Raw genomic sequence first — 19,750 nt, 5'->3', positions numbered from 1 at the left:
GCTGAGATTATTCATCTAGCTGTCAGACAACGGAAGGGCTTTTAACTCTAATGAGCCTGATTCCAGACCTCTCTGGGACTAGTAAGGAGAGGAGATGGGAGCCTGTTGCCAAGCAACGGGATCGAACAAATCCATCATAAGATGGCAAATATAAGTACCGGCCTGCTGTCCTCCTTCTTGGTCAATATTTATAAAATATCACTTTCCCCACTTAAACCTTTACAGTTTAGCTGAAAAGCGATTATATTACTGGATAAATAAAATGGACTTCTAAAAAACCCCACTTCTAAATAATTTATAGTTCGGCCTCTGTAAACCACAACCTCTTACTCAGCATCAGGTCTACTGATTTATCAGCCTAGGTAGAAGATACAGGGCTTTTAAAAAACAAATGTTATCTGCCTTGCATTCAGCAGAACTAAAACACTCCATTCTCTAGAGTGTGGCCGATTGGACCTCAATAATAACAGCTCTCCAGGATCACAGCAATGTGAAGCTGTGAGCTTTCAGCCATTCCTGAGAGACCTGAAGAGCCAGTAAAAGTAATTAAGAGGATAATGCACTGGAATAAAACAAAGAGAGCACTGTACAGCACCAGCGTGTCCTGCAGCCAGCAAAATAGCCAACTGGAATAACCAAGCCAGCAAATTCAATTCAGAGCTCAGGACAAGGATCTTACAATACAGACAACTATTAGCGAAGAAGACGACCTCATCACTCAGAAGTATGTACTGGAACTCTATAACCAGCTAGTTGAGAGAGTTAGAAAAAGCAATACCTCCGGCTCAATATCAGGACCCCACAACATTAAAGCCTTTTCCCTTTTTTGTTCCTTGCTCCAAACCCTTTGCCCTTCAGCACCTATAGATTAATTAAGTAACAGCCCTGCCTGGCAGTCTGTAGCAGCTTTGTCTTGCACACAAATCATTATCTATGATAGTGTCAGTGGGGCCCAGGCATCAGGCCTGGTCAATATTAATGGACGGTCAGCCATTCCACACACTCATCAGATAAGGTTTTCTTTATTTGTTTTTTTTTCCTATGGCTCCTCACAACCTCGGAATCAACTTGCCTTTATAATGCCTCAAAAAAATGCTATCATCAACACTGCATAAAAAAACAGTTGCGAAAAAAAGAACTGAAAAGGAATAAGAACAGACACTAGACAGTTAAATCCTTGTCCTGGGATGGCATCCATGGTGGTTTCTTCAAAATCTAATTTATATTTGGCTTGGGTGAGGGTTGTTTTCTAATTTTGGAAGCTATCTCTCACTTACATTTTTAGCACAAGAAGAACCAGTACTGTAGTCCATTGCCCTACCTTGCACCGCCCCCCACCCCCACCCCCCCCATGGTACGTCAGTCTTTAACAGTAAAAAGTCACTTCTAATCTCAGATTCTTGTGGTAGAGACCATGCATATTCTTTCTAGGTGTGTCCAGCTGCTCCTAAGTAAAAGGCATTGGGTGTAACATCATCTGAAAAGCATGTAATGCATGTGTCCAGTGCGCAAATTTATCAACGCATAATGCTTACTCTGAACTTTGTTTAAAAAGGGTGACAAGACGACAGTGTTGCATAAAGTGAAGGCATACTGCAGATCATATAGAAATAAAAGGAAAAAGAATTCCAAAAAACATCCTCGTTCAAAACTCGATGTGCAAACTTTTTGATATCAGTCTACAGAATTGGTAGCACCATGGGAAGGGCGTGTTGGGTCAGGAGGGGCAGGGAGGGTTGGGGAAAGTGTCAAAGGTGAAAGGTCAAACCCACTCCTGCAGAGACCGTTTGCAGTGGACCAAAAGACGGGGCACCCCTTTCCTCTGCATCTGGATGATAATGTAAATCAATCCCAAAATGCACAGCAGCAGGATTAAAGGCACAATCACCATGACGATGTTCATGGTACGCGTGTACTCGTCGATTTTGAGCACAATGTCCACGTCGTTGTCAGTTTTGTCCTCATCTTTGTAATCAACGTCATTTGTGCCGTCATTGCCATCTGTACCAGCATCAGGGTTAAACGGTGTCCGGTCCACATCGGGCCACTTACGGCCCACATCCTTATCCCGGTCCAGGTCATCATGGCAGCCCATGAAATCCCGCAGGATGGATTTGGGATAGCCTGGCTCGTTCTTCATCCTCTGGTTATCGAACTTCCAGTACTTGGTGCCTTTGTAGAAATAGGTATAGGCTGGGAAAAAATACAATGTGTTATTTTTTAGACTGCTAATCACATACACATTCACTGCTTGCAATGAATATACATACAAAGTGATTCAGTTAGCTATGACATAATGTACATAATGTAAGGTGCGATTCAATCAAATGTATCTTTAATTAGTCTGTAATAATGGTTTTAGTCTGTTTACTGTATGATTCACCCTGTACATGTTTGTTTGGGGGTCTGATGTTCATTTTGATATATATATATATATATATATATATATATATATATATATTATTTTTTTTTTTAATACAAGCTCTTCAAAGTGACATTCAGCCTATTCTGAAAATGTCCTAACCTGGTCTTAACTGAGTCAACCTGGAGTAAAAAACTTGATGAATAACGATACGATATGGAGACGGTAGGAATGAACTTAAACTGAGAGCCGAGTCGGGCATCCCAGACAGATTCCAGACCTTCCACAAAAAAAACAAAACAACAACAACTCTACTGAGAACCCTTGGAAAGTCCCAGGTAGAGGAGCGGAAGAGGCAGCCGAGCTCGGACTAGAATTTAGCACTGGGAGCTATACAATCCCAAATACAAATCCATGGTTATTCTAAGCAGGGCCCGACTGGAAACCAGACTCCGCACCACGTTTACACAATCCTGAGTAAAAGAGAAGGAGATCTTCCATAGACACACTTGCCTAATAAAGCAATTGAGACCTGGCAACCAAGGCAACAAACTGCTAAGTTTATGCCAGAACAGCAAAGCAAAGAGAGACTATGCGTGAAATAGCCAAAGCAATCCCAGTTAATTACACATACGAGCCCAACAGTGCAGTTTGGAAGACTGGCTTGGAAAAAAGCTAAGCAAGAAAAAAATAAAAAAAAACAATAAAAACGCAGTTCTCCATTGGGTGAAATCATTTTTTCCTTGTAGCTCGAATTCCCTAACCTCTCACGTTCCTTTTTTCCCCCCTCCTTCATTATTAAGTCCAGAGCATTTTCCTGGCCGCTCTTCCCTCTGCTCACTTACCTCCGTCGTCACTCAGGAAGGCTCCCTTGGGAGAGGACGGGATGCCCCCCCACATGCTGATCGGCTTCGGGTAATCCTTGTCAACGGCACGTGCTTCCTCGCTGAACCGCCAGTACCTGAGGGACAAGGGAAAGCAAGGAGATAGAAGCCCAATATGATTCTGACAGTAATATTCTCTACGAGTGTCTTTCTCGATGGGCACCTAACATTCAACAGCTTTATTTTCTGTATGCTAGTGTAGGGCTTTCTGGGATGATATTGTGTAACGTGATACTCTGTATTGTGATTCTTTGTAACAACTGTAAGTTGCCCTGGATACGTGTGTCTGCCTATAAACAGTAATAATAACAATAATAATAATAATAATAATAATAATGTCAAACATTAGCATTGATTCTCACACATTCTGGTTGGGCCAAGGTCTCCTGCTTTCATCTCTTCAGGAGTTTGGATCACATGGGCTTGGTCCCTCTGAACTTCCTGTAATTCTTTTACAGAACTTCAACTAGGAACCACGCTGTGGCTGTGGCCTGCTGCCACAGCTATTTATGGAGCTTTGTGGACTTCAATCAAGCCATAAAACAACATGGAATTCACCTTAATCTAAGTCACTAGGTCAATGTTCTCGAACTGGGCTCACAGGCTCTATGTTATTTTTTTGCAGTGTTTTACCTGTCTCCATTGAAGAAGTAAGTGAACCCCGTGGGTTCCCACCAAATGGCTGTTTCTATCTTGTCGTAGGGGATGCCCTGTCCGTACTCCACCAGCTCCTGGGGGTAACCTGCTTCCAGGTTGGCCTCCCGAAACAACCAGAAATTACTGCCTGGAAGTCAAGAAAAAACACAGCCATCCATCACACTGCCTTTGAACACAGGGGAAGCAGCTTTGATCTCTGTAACATCATGCTGCAGGTATAGCGAGGGTGTGGTTTTGACAGCATCAATAGGTGGAAATGTTGCTCAATTGTGCTAAGGAATGGGGAACTGGATGCCCAAGTGTTTGGGCCAGAAAGAGAGCCTGGAGATGCTTGTTAATCCCCATTATACTATTTGATCCCATTAATAAAAACCTCATCGCTCAGCATCTGGAAACCACAGACTGATGTAATACACAATTTCAAATCAGCCAGATGTTTCTTTCCAGGTTTTTTTTTTTGTTTCCATGGCTGATATCCAGATTTCGGAATGTTTTGCAAGTGACATCATTCAGCCAATAGAAATTAACAGCTGTGGAGCCAGCTGTCTTAAAGATGCATGCTTCCATTTAACAAAATGCAAGTTAGCGCTTTTCAAAAAGAGCCTGCTTCTATGCTTCACAACTGGTAACAGCAAGACGTCAAGTAGGCTTAGCGCTGCGGAGAGATCTGATCGTCATTCGGCCTTGTCTGAAACTTAATCCGCTTCAGGTATCAAATATCTTAAACCTCTCAAAGGATCTGGGAATGGACTGGGTCCACGGTGGCAAAAAAAAAAAGCTGCTTTATAGATATTCATTTATTCACATCGTTTCTGTATGGGATACACAGGGCGTTTCTGTATGGGATACACAGGGCGTTTCTGTATGGGATACACAGGGCGTTTCTGTATGGGATACACAGGGCGTTTCTGTATGGGATACACAGGGTGTTTCTGTATGGGATACACAGGGTGTTTCTGTATGGGATACACAGGGCGTTTCTGAAGGCAGAGGCACAGTACCATCAATAAGAACGGGTTTTCATCCTGAATATTGGTTCACACACAAATGGTAAAGACAAAAGCTAGCAGTGCGCTGAAACCTCTGCTTGAATCCTTACTGAAGATGGAAACGAGGGAGCAGAACAGGCTAAGGCAACAATGCCGAACCATCATATAATTTTGCAGATGGAAATACCTTTAAAAAAGACGAATTTCCCGTCATGCCTCTCGTAAGCTGCGTCAATGTCCCCAGGAAGCCCTCTCCAGAAGTGACCGATAGGCATGGGGTAATTGTCCAGCACCCGATTGTGTCGTACCCTCCAGAACCAGCTCCCCTAAACAGAAGACATTGGACAAGCGTCACCCATCAATAGACTAGATCCCACAAGCACTTCTCTGCTTCATCAGGCTTCCATTGTAATATGCATCCATATGAATTACTAATTTAAAAACGGTCTGGTTTTCTCTGCTTGTGGATATCTGTTATAGTACATACCATCGTGCATTTCAACTAATCACGCTGCAGAGTTTTAGTCCTACACACCTGTACAGTCATAAAACCTTAAGAGTTACCTCACCTAACAAATTAAATCAAAGGGTCTTTGGCAGCAGGATTGATTGCCTCTGTCGGGTCGTTTTTCCTCAGCTGTGTTGATATACCAGAAAGGCTGACTTGTGCAACAGCAACCCTGAATCCTGGGCTTGCTTTGCTATGACCCCAGAGTGTTATTATCCTTGGCTGGTATTTGCGAGAAGCCACACAAACAATTACAAATAAAACCTAATAACCCTATATTGTTATTATGATCATGACGAGCTGTTTTCGTCAACCATGTGGCTTTACTGGCTACCAGCAAGATAAACTAGTAAATTCTTGAACTTGTTTCCTCGAAACGCAGTGTCAAGAAGACACCCTCTCATTTCCAAGAGAAATGGCACAGTCCTCTGAACTGCAGCAGCAGCCAGTCTAACACTACAATCCAAATGCTGGCTCAGTGCTAGACTGTGTAGTTACTTTAGTGATATTCACGAACGAGACCAGGAACGAAGCCAACGCCTCTGAATTTACGTTTCCTGTTAAATCCACCTCCCCCCAAAGGATTACTGTAATTTACCCTGGTACGGTATTCAAATGAATTTCCCATAAACAGATTTTTTTTTTTTTATTGTTGAATGGGACTTTGAGTTGCACAACAGTGGTAATTGTGGATTCCTGTTTTTCTGTAACAATGCTGTACCGGGTGTGCTGGGAGACAACACTGCCAAAAGTGATCAGACAGCTGACGGTATTGTTGGTGGCAGCTTTGAGTACCTCCATCCTTGTGACATATCGGTCCTTACAGATCTTCAATGACCCCCCTGAGACTGGCCAATCTAGCAGTTTGGAAAGGTACCACACAAGACACTGTGTATCAGTTATGTGTATCAGTTATTAGGATTATTAATAACGTTATTAAACGCAAATCATTTTAATACTAATCTTAAACAGCCAAAATGCTGCTTGCACTAAATCCAAAAATTAAAAATGCAGAAATGGAATTCAGAAGCTATGGGAAGTTTTGATGAGTGGGCATGGAGAGCCTATGGAAAGGCTTCACTTTGGGATCATACATCTTTAATGACCAGAGAGAAGGATTCTAAGATTTGACGGGTGGTTTTTATTTAATTCTGAAAACATACTTCTGAATCTGAAACAAATGCACATCTTTTCATGCTGGAAGTTTCAGCGTAGCGACATGCACAAGCAGTTCTCCAGGAAATGAATGCCGGATGAAGATCATGTTTCTCTTCTGCGTAATGATCATGTTCTACTGATAAATCAAACTGTGTCTTCACACAGCGTGCATTACCAAAAGGCCTACAGTGTGCAGCTACTTTTATTCTGCCGAGACGTTTCACTTTAAACTTTATAAACCTGTGTTATCGTGGATTTATCTCAGTTGATAGTAATATTGAATCTTGATCCATTGTGGTTTTAGCGTATCGTCAAGCCTTTTGTCTCAAAGTACCTTGAAGACGAACATTTCCCCTCGCAGGACTGTGACCACGTCGAAATTCCCGTCACATACATTGGGTCCATAGTGGTCTGGCCGGTCAGTGGTGCGTGGCCTGTCCAGATCGGGGTTCCTGGGTTTGTCTGGTTTCCCGCCGGGTGGGGTTCTGGGTGGCTGTGGTGGTTTGGGTTCAGGTTTGGAGGGCCAGCGAGGGGTGACACTGGGCAGGGTTTTGGTGGGTTTGGGGTCACTGTCCGGTGGCCCTGAGGGAAGCAACAATAAGGAACCCGTGTGACATTTACAAAAACAGGCTTCTGGTTAACAGACAGCAGCGATATAGTCTGCTGCGTTACACTACTGAACATCTGGTAGGTTCCTCATCTACTGAAAATCATCCTTAAGCAAGAACATCTAAAAAATAGAAAAAAGCTTTAAGATCCTTTACCGGTTTAGCAGTTTTCAAAATAAATGATTTGAGAGAATGGTATTTTCATTACGCATTCCCCTGGTAGTTGTGAAGAATGGTGTTGCGTGTGTGGGCCCACTCACTTGCATTTATACTGCAGCATTAGGCAGAGCTTGTTTACCAGGATTAAATTGATTCCTAGGATTAAATGTGTTCCCTGCCCATCTACATGGAACACAGAATGCCTGCTGGGCTCACCATAGATCTGCTGGACTCCTCTGCGGTCATCCTCTGGCAGCTCAAAGTTCTCCGTGTCCATCCACTGGTAGAAAGGGGCCATGATGGCAGAAGGGTTGTTGGAATGCTCCAGCCCGAGAGCATGACCCAATTCATGGACAGCCACCAGGAACAAGTCATTGCCTACAGGAGAGGATATGCGGGTTCAACAAGCGTGTCAATGACAACCACCCCCCACCACACAATTAGAGCCAGTCCCAATCAAGATGCTTCACGATTCTCAAGATATTTGTAAAAAGATGTAGGGTCGGACAGACACAGACAGCAGCAGCTCCACTGAGCCCCAGGTTACATTAGACTCAATAACTTGCACTATATATGCATCCCCAGCAGAGGACAATAACTAACCATAAACACTCACTAAAGCTTCACTGATGAAGGTTATTGTGCTCAGCTACAGTACATGCATCAAATCTGTTCTTGTTGAGAACAGCCCTGTTCAACACCCCCCTAATGAGAAGTAACAAAATTCAACCTCTCCTTTATCTGAATAGTTTGAGCAATCATTCTTATTTCTCAGAACTGAATGAACCAGCCTGAGGCAGGAGGGAAGGACAATCTCTGGAACAGTGTGTTCATTGAAAGCGGTTTCCAGAATGGGGCTCAGGGTAGTGGAAACACAATCCTGAGGTCTGGGGAGCTTCACAGCTCTGCTTATTCCTCGAAGGTTTGCCTTCCCAGGCTCTCAAAGAGGCTGCAAGGCCTCTCATGAAATGTTCTCCCCTATACAAACATATCCATTCAGCCATCTTTGCGTGCGGATAAAAAACGTTTTCAGTATCAGTGTTTATAAAATACTGTAAAGGGTTTGGTCTCATATCCCTTTAAAACAATTGCCTATATAAAAAAGCCGCAAGTTCCTTTGTGTAATTCTATCCATTTTTCCATGTCTTGTAAATCTTAAAAAAAAAAAAAAGCCTTCAATTCTCCTCGCTTGGGGAGCATTTCCAAGTTTCTTTGTGTTCTTCTGTACTTCCACTCTCATGTCTGTTTATTGTTAAAAACTGCACTGTATACAATACTGCTAGCATATTGAAGTTCTCCAGCCTGCAGTTACTCTAGCAGCATTTACATCTCCATTAAAATATCAACAGTTGCTGTCTGCTTAAAAGGAAGGTTTTGTCCACTATCCTGCAAAGCACAGCACAGTGAACGAGAGACACACAGAGATTAACTGTAATTCTTATGTTTTTTTTCCCTCTGTACTAAAGATAGTTAAATAGTTAGACCGTCATGCAGGGCATAAACAAGAGTCACAGACACATCTGGTATATACTCTGCTCAATTAAACTAAACTCCACCCTTAGGAATTGGTGCTCAGAGAACATAGAAATAGATGTTGCAAAAACCTGCCTGTCCCACTGTCCCAGTATTGATCATGCAAGTCTGTGCCACTCTCCATAGCAGACACCACAAAGACCAGTGGCTTTCATGTCAAGAGATTTGCCAGGGGTAGGCAACTCTTGTCGCGGAGTGCTGATCCATTCTGAGCTTATTATGTTCAATTAACTGATTAAGTAATTTAAGGCCTGGCCAGGAGTTTAATCTGTATCCTTGATTAATTTAGGATATGATTCGAGTGAATGGGAAGTGCTGACGCTGTCTACCCATGCTCTACAGTATACTATGCTGGTCAATAGACAATAGAGGAAAGCTGGGAAATGCAGACAAGAGATGTAATAAGAATGCAAGCCACATACACCAGGTCAACCGTGGTGGAGTGGACCAAATGAAAGTTGTTACTAAATCATTGTACAGGGCTGCTGTAGGTTTATGGTGGACTACACAAAATCCCACTGGCTTAGCATTATACCCGCTTGTGTTCCAGCATCCAGTCAGAATTCACAAGCTGTGTTTTTTTTTTAAATTCTTTTTGATATATAAACCCCTGGAGTACACATAAAAAAAGTACATGTTCACCTCCAGGTCTATAAAACACAAGTCCTGCTGTGCCATTACCTCAACACAATCTCTGCCATAAAACTTCATCGTAACGCACCCCCAACCCACTGCTAAACATGTAACTGACTGGCTCCCCATCTGTCTCTGGTTTAACTCAGGAAATTACAGGATTTCTTCCCCACTCCAGGACAAGGTCCAATCGTTTTTTGGAGCTGCATCAGTGACTGCTTGCGCAGGTAGAGAGTGACCTAGCTGGACCTACTGAGCAGTATAGCCAGGAATTCCACTGCAGCTCTCTTGTCTTCTGGCATTCACTATTTAGAGCCTAGGGAACATGTGATGATGCTGTCAGCTGACAGCAGGAAACTGCTTTCTGGTATCTCTTTCTCGGATGACATTCCCTGAACATACAGCTAATACAATAATGAATGAATGAAGGAATCAGTCCATCAATCAATTAGTCAATTATTTAATCAGTCGGTCAATTAACCAGTCAATAAACTACAGCCTGGGTGCAAGATCTCTGCCAAAATTGCTGCTCAGAGGACTAAACTGAATACTGCATTGTACCTAACCTTCTCTACTCTAGCATGGAAGCGGACTGTTGTGAAAATTAGCTTTTAGTCTAAATATGGACCTCTGAATATGACAAGACTTTGGAAGCAGGTGTGCAAATCCAAACGTTCAGAGGTTTGCCACCCATCTAATTAAATTCCTTTCCAGCGGGGGAGATATTTGCTGTGCACCATGTTCCTTACCGCTGAGGTCAGTGTTGCCAATGGTCCAGGGCTCGTCTGAATCGAAATGGGTGTCGCCCCCCATCCCGGGCCCGGGGAAGTAGGCGTGGGCCAGGAAGCCCCCCTCGCCATCGAAGGGGGAGCTGTCGCCGTGGAAACCCGAGGCGAAGAAGATCATGATGTCGGGCTCCTTGCGGCGGCTGTACTTGACCTCGTGGTAGGGGATCTCCTCGAAGCGCAGCGGCGTCACACTCTCCCACACCTTGAACGCCTGTCGGATCGCCTGATACGACTCGTACTCGCCGATCTTGGGGGTGTAGTTCTGGATGCTGCGCACATGAGGGAAGCACAGGGAGGCTGGGTTAAGTGTCCGACTCTCTCCTATCTTATCTTACAGGAAAAAAAAAACATTTTAAGGATGAAGTCGCGAGAACCTTGGGGGAAAAAAAGAACCTAGCGAATCTTAATAATAATGCCTTAATAACATGGGCCCTTACTAAAGAGTCTTGCATGTGCTGTTAGATGCTTGATTTCAGAAACTTGGTATACAAACAGTTTTACTTTAATAATGGCAGTATTTAGCAGGGAATAATTGCCTTCAATAAGTATTTATCGGCAGGTATACAATAAATCCATTCATTAATGTGTTGATTTCAAAACAAGAACAGCGGGCCTCCCCTCAGCTTTACAACTGATTACCAATCAACGGCAATTAACTTGTTTCCTCTCATCAGGGGCGCTGACATTTCTACTGCCGTAGTAAATTGCAAAGGTGAGGGAAGGACATGCTTTCTTGTTTTGAAATCAAAACATTAATGAATTGATTTATTTAAAACATAAAGCAGCTGCCGCTGTCCTGGGTGTGTTTCGTCTCCTCGGTTCTTACCTAAAGGACAGCAGGATCTTATTCCACTTGTGCCCTGTCAGAGCAAAACGCTTCCTGCGTACGTTTGCTTTGATTTGACCTCCGAACTTGTCAGGGACGCCACACCGCGGTCTCTTCATTGAACTGGAGGGGGTAAAAAAAAATACAGATAAAATAATGTTTTTCATAGACTCTGGATGTTTAATTGGAAGCAGGGTGGTAGCTAGGTATTAAGCCCTATAGAAAACAAATACAATGAATCATTCAGAAAACAGTGTATTGAATACAATGAAACTTGTAACAGTAGGTTGTGCAGTGGGTTCATCCACAAGCCTTTCACATGGGGTGGGTTTGCAACTGCCACGAAACTGGTTGAAAACAATAAAAGCAGACGTACGTTCGTGTTTCGTCGTCCATCTCTCCAGTCACCGTCAGCCCATAAAATCGCTGCATATCCGCGATGGCACTGGACAAGATCTGCGCTGACCGCATGGTGGACATCTGCTTGCTGGCCTGGGGGAGGTAGCCATACATCCGCAGCCAAGACTGCCCGACAGAGTAAGAGAGAGAGAGAGAGAGAGAGAGAGAGAGAGAGAGAGAGAGAGAGAGAGAAAGGAAAACAGCCATTAAAAACAGATTGTAATGTCATGAATTCAGGAAGACAGGCATCTCTGTAAAAGCTGACAGACAACAGGAAGTTCCGTATTTACTTTGTATCTGTTGACAGCTGTAACAATGATCACTGACGTATTGACAGCTTTGATGTCTGATAGATTCAGTACGACTGAAGCTACCACAAGATGCCACAAGCACATACAAGAATGCACAAAGCCTTACAATACAGTCCTTGATTACAATACTTAATACTGGGAAGACTGGTGGCGGTTTGTCGACAGCATGGCAGCTCTTTTCGGAAGCTCTTTTTGAAACGTTAGATTTAAATTAGAATTAGCCTGCCTCCATTAAAAAAGGAAACAAAGGTATCTCTGCTCCAAGTGGTTTCAACAGGGCCCAGAACATCACACCCATATGGGGCTTGAAGTGCCCTGTCGGCAGCTGACCTCTGTAACAGCCCTGAGAGGAGTTCCATTCCATTAGCAGCAGCATGACTAACAAGGGGGCTGTCGGAGAGAGACTCAATCATGCCTAGCACCCTGCTGTCCTGGTTGGCAGGTTAGCACAGGGGCATTTCCTCATGCTTTTCCATGCAGTAAAACTCCATTTTATCCATATAGAAAGACAGTAAATAGCTTGAATAAATAACACCATTGAAATGCTGTAGTGACTGGAATTGGAAATGTGCTGAACTTTAACTGAAGCAACAAACTTCATTATTGTGAAAAAGAAGTTCCAAATTTGCACTTAAAAAGCTATTTATTCAGGGACCACGTTGCAAAACAGACACGTGATTCCCGTCTTCCTTACCTAGTTCTTGCTGTTCTGAAGACAGAGCGATACAAAGTTCAGTATGAGGTATTTTGTCGGACTACATTTTGTTATGTGTGTGTGTGTGTGTGTGTGTGTGTGTGTGTATATATATATATATTACAGACATAATTGTAATTTTATTTTTTACTTACTAAGAACGTTCTGGCCAAACAATTTACTGGCAATTCTGATGCAAAGAAGACATGAGCAATAAAACAGTGTAAAATGAGTCTCCTGCTTGTATATGAGTCAAACACAAAGTTTGCTAGGATGGCAATAGTTGGGATATGCATTTCATGTATCCACTGAGGGTCTATCATACTAAACAAGAGGACAGAATAAACTGCAGAACCCCCCCCCCCCCCCCTCCCTCCAATAAAACTGTATACAGTCTCTAACCTATCTAATGTATTTAACTATTTCACAGCAGGAAGTTCCCAAATTCCCAAAGCAGAGCTCAGAGCTCAGGCTGCGTTCTATCGGAATTTGGAATTCAGAGGACCCGGCTTTTTTTCGGATTAGGAAGGGTTAAGATCTGGAGAGATAGGGTTTCAGGAAACCTTACAGCCAGTGCTGTGTTTCCAGACTATTATAGCCTCCCCCCCATCACCACATCCCTCTCTAACTCTCCGATACAGTCACTTTCAGAAAAGAGGCCTCACTGTTGCCCCTACCCTGCCTGGGAGTCATGAAGCCCTCTCTATTGATCTCTTGTTGGGAAACCAGGACAGAAAACAGCTGTTGCATTTACCAATCATACACCGCACACAGTGGCCCTGCCATCAGAGCTGGAAGGCCCAACACAGAGAGCTGATGAATTGGAGACAGGGCCTGCCAGTGGTTTATGAATTGGAAAATAGACAGGGCGAGGGGTTAGAGCTGCAGGCTGGGAGGTTGCCATGCAGTCAGAGATACATCTGCGTGGCAGTGTTGCTTAGCAGTTAGAGTGCAGGAATGGGCTGTGGTGTGGCATACAGGATACTTCTGAGGAATGGAAGCCAGTGTAGTCACTTTGAGGTCAGAACTGGGAGCTGTGAAACATTACCAGCATGCACTAATAGTAGCTCAGGGAATGTCCATAAAGGAAATTGTGTTCAGATGTGTCATGACGCCAGCCCCTGACGCGAGCTCCTGCGCGGGAGCTGGCCGTCCTAATGATGCTTGCTCTGAGTTAACAGAGGAAACAAGCTTTCTATTTTTACCTTTCACAGAAGTGGTTGAGAATGAATACCAATGAAGCGCTGATAATGAACTGCCGTGGTCCCTATTTTGCATGGTTGATGCGCACACACATCCTGCACCAGGAAACCCACACATGAGCACATATCCCTTTTCTCTCTCTGACAGGACACAGACACCATCCGCCTCCACTGGAAAACTGTCACAGCAGGCTCACACCTGGACAGGCACGTCTAGCCTCCCACGGCAGGCTAACCTCAGACCACAGGGGCCGGGCTAGGTGCCTTTCATGGTCCCCTGTTGTCCAGCGCAAAGAAGCGGGTGACTTCACAAGCTGGGAAATTCAGAATCAAGACAGAAATATCAAATATCAAGACCTCCAGCAACCAAAGTGTTAACTTGAGCAATGGGCTGCTGTGCAGAAGGTAGTGGGTTTGGGTAAATCACTGGTTAGAGCCCTGGTCAGCAGTGTGGAAGGTACTGTAGTGGTTTTGAGGAACTCAGTGGTTGTAATAACAGATATTTTTTTAAATTCTGAAAATAAATACATAATTTTTCTAGATTTCTGTGCATCTTCCTACAGTAGAAGGCTCAACAATTCTAGCATACTCTGTTACACCCCTAAGCTATCTGCAGACCTGCAATTTCTGTATATTAATGTTTAATATTAAGATTAGCTATTGAGGTTTAAAACAGAAATAATGCATCTACAGCCTTCCTAACTGCCTCCTGTACAAAGGAATCACTAAACAGAAAACAATGGAATTATCCATAACCAGTATTGGGCGTTTTTATATGCGGCTCACTCACTTCCACCTGCTAACCTTGCAGACCTGCTGTTTACAGAGAGCTGACGAAAGGCAGGGCCCTTCCATATCTAGTCTGGCCCTGGTGGGTCGTTTTTACAGTAGATGCTTCTAATGTTTTTTCCAGGGCGTGCATGGAAATGAATTGGAAACAAAACACACATCTTTAACACCAGATCGTATCCACAAAGCAGAGCCCTTATCAACAGTGTGGTGGAGGCAGTGTGGTGCAGTGGTTAAAGTCACTGGTTCAAATCCCACCTCTGCCACTGACTGACTCACTGAGTGACCCTGAGCAAGACTCTTAACCTCTTTGTGCTCCATCCTGCGGATGAGATGTGAAATCAGTGTCCTATTGTAAGTGACTCTGCATATAATGCACAGTTCACAGCCTACCTCTGTGATGGTGGTCCACTACGAAAGGCGCTATATAAAGATATTATATTATTAATTCTATATTTTTTTATGAATAGAATTCACTTTTCACAGGGAACATGTAATCGATTTCTCGTGAAAGACCAGGCACTGACAGCATTCTACCGACACCAACCTAAACTGAAACTCAAGGCCTTATTCTGACTACTTCTAATATCAATAACCCCTCACCTCCTGGCTGCATTATAGCATCACAAAACTAGACATATAAGCACAAGTATATACGCTAAAGCCACCTGCTGGACATGCAACACATTACACTTGACTCGTATGTATCACTCTATATCATCATTCTGCAACCACATGTGATCAATAGATTTGGAACATTTGAAGTAAATTATACCATTCAGTTCAAATGGGAAACTAAGGTACAGCTCCTAGAACAACTGCTACCAGGTGTCCTCTGCTTTATCCCAGAATAACCTCAATAGCTTAAGCATTACAATCAAAGAGGGCTTCCACAGTTAGGTACAGATGAGAGCTCCTTTCATCAGACTTCATCTTGCAAAGGCAGGCATGAGGCAGACTCAGAGCTCCATATGAAACTGTAACACCTGCTATTTTCAGCCCAGGGACGACCACCTGAATTGCTGGCCCTCTGCCAGCAAAGAGAGGAGGGATGTGGATAGGGGGTGGGGGTTATATTTCTTAACAGAATCTCCCACATGCTTCTCACGTCTTTCATCTCTGGTACGTTTTGAGGCTGATCCAAGATGTTCAGCAAGCCAGTCCAGTAAGATCCCTTATGTCTACCCCATGTTCGTGCTTCATGGAACAGAATACCGACTGCAGAACTTGGAACACAGAAATTAGAACTTGGAAGATGTACTGTATTCCACACAGACAATGCTAACTAGCTATGCCAATGTTAACAGTAATACTTTAAATACTTAAAAAAAAAAAAAAAATGCTATTTAGAAACCTGGCTTTTTTGATGATCAGTGTTTTTGTATGCATTTGGATGTATTAGCTTTGCAATTAGTTTGAAAATGATGACTCTTCAGTGTAACAAACATATCATTTTCAGAAAAGCCCAAACCGTCTATTTTGTTTTGCATGTTTTTGCACTTCTATTTATGTTAGGTTATGGTACCAGTGGCCTAGGTTTGTGTTTGCACATGTATGTTTGTGTGTATAAAGTGTGTTGAAGGATATGGATTAGCGTGTCCATGCATGTTTAATGTGTGTCAGTGAGTGAGTGTATTTTGGCTGGCTGTCTTCCCTAGGCAGTTGAGCTACCCTTGTAGAGCGCAGCTAAAGCAGCCTGCTATTGTTGCAATCAAATGCAATGGCTGACCTTGAAAGCCTTGGCCCGCCATCAAAATAAGCTGATCTAGTTCCCAACATTTCCAGAGCTTTAAAGAAGTAGCTATACAGGCAGATGGATAAAGAGAGAAACAGACAGGCATGCAGACTAGATAGAAAAAGGATTCATAATAACACTTAAGATGGGTCAACTAGAGGGCAGACAGGCTCGGACAGAGGGCTAATAAGAGATTACTATCGTGGCGTGGGCTGTGAGGTTTAAACATATAGTGAATACAAGGGCTCCCTATGACATCCTGAATCAATCCCTTGAAGTGTTAGTTATATGATGGCACAGTCTGTAAGTGTGGGCATAGCACAAAGATTATAAATGCATGATAGAGCTGTCGTCAAGGTAGTAAGTGTAACATTAAAACAACATCCCCACGCACCGAAGGGCAGCACTCATGTAAACAAACTGAAGCCTGGCACCCTGGCAAGCACTGCTTTGTCCGGGGTCGTTTCTGCGTGTGCTGCAGCACCCCTGAAATCACCTCACAGCTCTCCAGAAGTCCCCGGACCCCAGTTTGGGTACCACTCCAATAAAATACAGTTAGAACAAGATGTTTGGCTGAAAACCACCTCCCTGTTGCTGCTGCTGGCAAGCGATACTAAAAGCTAAAGTGTCCTCAAGATCTGCAGTGGCTATATGCGGGAGCCTGGATGAGCTTGAGCCACAACTCAGTTCTCTCTACCAGAGGGACCAGCCGATGTCACCCATCCCAGTGAGAGAAGAACAAGACATTCTACACAGTCCAGGACAACGGCATTGTAAACTTATTTTATGTGTAACAAGGACCTCAGAGGTGTGCTTTCTTAAACCAGTGTTGCTGATTCCTTAGTGTACTTCTATAAACTACTACTACTGCCACTAATAAGAATAAGAATAAGAATAATAACCTCTGCGCTGAATCTGTCCTCTTCAGTCGATGCAGTTCTAGTACTGCAGACTAGAACCAGGAGAATAACAAGCATCAGATCCCAGCCCGTCATCACTGTCCGGCTCCTCCAGGCGACCCCCATCCTTCCACGGCAGAGCCCGTCCCGTCAGTGCGCTTCCACGAAGCAGGGAATAGGAGGTTGTTTCTGTCAGTTTAAAATGTCGACCCTCCTCTTAGTCTTACTAACAAAAGGAGGTACGGTTTGTAAGCGGTAATCGGTGTAACTTTTTAAATTTTATTTCCGAAAACATTAATTTGTCACATGCCCTCGCGAAAATGATTTAAAACAAAAGGACGTTATTGTAACTATTATTATTACTGTAGCGTGGAAACAATGGCAAACTCTTGTAACTGCGCCCAGTAAGTCATTCTTTACAAACAGTACCAACACAGCAGCAGAGATCTCCTTTTCATTCGGAGTTTTCCTGTGTCAAAATGTAAACATGCTCTTTCCTTTCTAAGCGCTTCGTTGGCGTGCGTCGCTTTTGTGGAGAACTGCAGAATCTCAGTCTCTGTCTCCTTTCTGAGCGTCCCGTACCACTGCACAAAGGAAAAAGAGATCCCACGACAGCTTCACTACACACCAATTAAGCGCTGCACCCCAGCCAAGCAAGTTCCACGAGATTCAAAACCAACATGCGTGCCAGGCTTTTTAATTGAATTATTATTATTATTATTATTATTATTATTATTATTATTATTATTATTATTATGTCGATGGTTATTATTTTCAGCTTCCTTGCCAGCACCGGCGATCTGAAAAATTGACAAAGCGCCAACGTACAGTAATTGTTCAATTACAGAACATTTCCTAAACGGCCCCTTTCCAATATAAGGTGTATGTACAGCCGGCTAGTATAATGCCATTACATTACAGTAACGCACACACACACACCATCTGTTGTCTTTGTTTTTTTGTTTTTGTTTTTTTAATAACTGAAACAGAGTCCTCGCACACTAGTAATGCAATAGCTATTACTATTATTTTACTGCAATTCAACTCGAAAAACGATTTTTTAAAATCTACTCATCGAGTCCACAGTTGCTGTGCTAGTATTTGCAAACCTGGAATATTTATTCTGTACACTGGAAAGAAGCAAAGTCCATACCATGCATTCCACATAAATCGAATGCACACACAACCCTGCTTTCAAGGCTGCCAGATCAGTGACGCCTCATTAAGCCTCACGAGTGCTCCTGTTAAATTTTATGTGCTCCTTTCTGCCCATTTTAGTATCCAGATCTCCTCGCAGTTTTCCTGGAATCTCTCCACTCGCGCACTCCGCTCTTAGCGCTCCCCCGGGTTGCGTGTCTATAATGTGCTTGTCTGCGTGACTGGCGCTGCCTCGGCTCCGGTGTCCTTGTGTTTTTTTGTAAGTTAAAATACATCCTTAAATAAAGCTCCCCTGTCAGCGCCTAGCGCCCCCTACCTAGAGCTCCGTTCGCGTGGGAGAGCGTATGAATGAAGAAGGAGGCAGGGCTGACCGAGACTGGAGAGAACTGAGAAACTACACAGCACAAATGTGACGAGACTGAGTAAAGCATGTGTACACACAAGCGTTCTATATAGCATCTTTGTGCAGAACCCTTATTTTGTTTGGGTTCCATAAAGAACAATTCTTATAAATTCTACCACAGTGTGTCCTATGTACTCGGCTCCAAAAAGCCCCATTAGTGTTCAAGATGATTCCAATTTGGAGCCTCTAATTGAAGCATCTGAACCCCCTTTGAAACTGCTAAATATGTTTTGAATGGCTCTTATGTGAAGGAAAAGTGTAATCCTTTGACACATCATAAAGTCAGCTGATGAGTCATGCCAGCATGGTACAGGCAGCATAGCCAGATATGGTAAAAGCTTAGAAGCCTACACAGTTGCTGTTGTTATTTGACAATATATCACTTCCCATACAAAAAAAAAAAACTTCATTGCTGTTTGCTGTTTGAAGCTGTTCATCATATGTTTTTGTAAAGGGTTTTTGTATCTGTGGGAAGTTGCATAGGGAACATAAGTGAGCTGTGTAATCTAATACTGCTCTTGCAAATGTAAGCATCCATCAGAACACAGTATTCCATAATCCAGTACAGAGAAATGTGAAAGGGGTTCATTTGAAAAGGGTTCTCAGGGTGTTCTCTGGATAATGAAGCAGCAACAGACTGCAGGAGGGAGGCTCAGCCCTCACCCTTAAGGGTTCATGGCATGAGGCAGCAGATTGTCCCCTGGGGTGAGATTAGGATGGCCACCTGGACTGCCATCTTGCTATAACGAAGAGCCAAGCGCTCACAGCCTCCTATAAACATTTCCAGTACAATCTCGGTTTTATGTGGTTGGCATACATAAGGACAAACTCCAGTCTTGGTTTGGTTTAATGAATATCAAATCTTATTTCATTTTCTGAACTGGCTTTAACTAGTCATAAAGCAAGGGCTACAGTTTTGTATATAAGGAGTATTATCCAGATTAAAGATAGAAAATAAAACTCTTTGTGGGTTCTGTAAGCATGAGATGAGGATTATTAGTCTTTAATAATTTTATCATATTTCACACTGCATCTCTTCATATTGCACGAGTGCA

General features: G+C 43.3%; 1 protein-coding gene across 1 annotated transcript; it reads right to left on the bottom strand.

Annotated features, from left to right (window-relative positions):
- Positions 1 to 394: 394 nt before the first annotated feature.
- On the bottom strand, positions 395 to 18,561 carry mmp15a (matrix metallopeptidase 15a). The gene is made up of 10 exons (XM_041268530.1): positions 17,138 to 18,561; positions 11,482 to 11,630; positions 11,106 to 11,228; positions 10,241 to 10,548; positions 7,542 to 7,703; positions 6,893 to 7,140; positions 5,080 to 5,218; positions 3,880 to 4,030; positions 3,208 to 3,323; positions 395 to 2,193 (listed from the first exon to the last, which is right to left on the bottom strand). Exons 1-10 carry the CDS (start codon positions 17,258 to 17,260, stop codon positions 1,763 to 1,765), a joined length of 1,950 nt encoding a protein of 649 aa, XP_041124464.1. The 5' UTR covers positions 17,261 to 18,561; the 3' UTR covers positions 395 to 1,762.
- Positions 18,562 to 19,750: the final 1,189 nt, after the last annotated feature.

Source organism: Polyodon spathula, chromosome 13, assembly GCF_017654505.1.
Source record: "Polyodon spathula isolate WHYD16114869_AA chromosome 13, ASM1765450v1, whole genome shotgun sequence".
NCBI classification, from domain to species: domain Eukaryota; kingdom Metazoa; phylum Chordata; class Actinopteri; order Acipenseriformes; family Polyodontidae; genus Polyodon; species Polyodon spathula.
The sequence above is the reverse complement of the archived record's forward strand: the minus strand, read 5'-3'. Positions and strand labels throughout refer to the sequence as shown.

Bases quoted from the DNA above. Each gene is read 5' to 3' on its own strand.
- mmp15a (XM_041268530.1), bottom strand. From the start codon at position 17,260: ATGGGGGTCGCCTGGAGGAGCCGGACAGTGATGACGGGCTGGGATCTG. The intron at 4,031-5,079 runs GTATTTCCATCT...CTTGACTTCCAG, and splicing joins GAAATTCGTCTTTTTTAAAG to GCAGTAATTTCTGGTTGTTT. The intron at 3,324-3,879 runs GTAAAACACTGC...CTTGTCCCTCAG, and splicing joins TACTTCTTCAATGGAGACAG to GTACTGGCGGTTCAGCGAGG.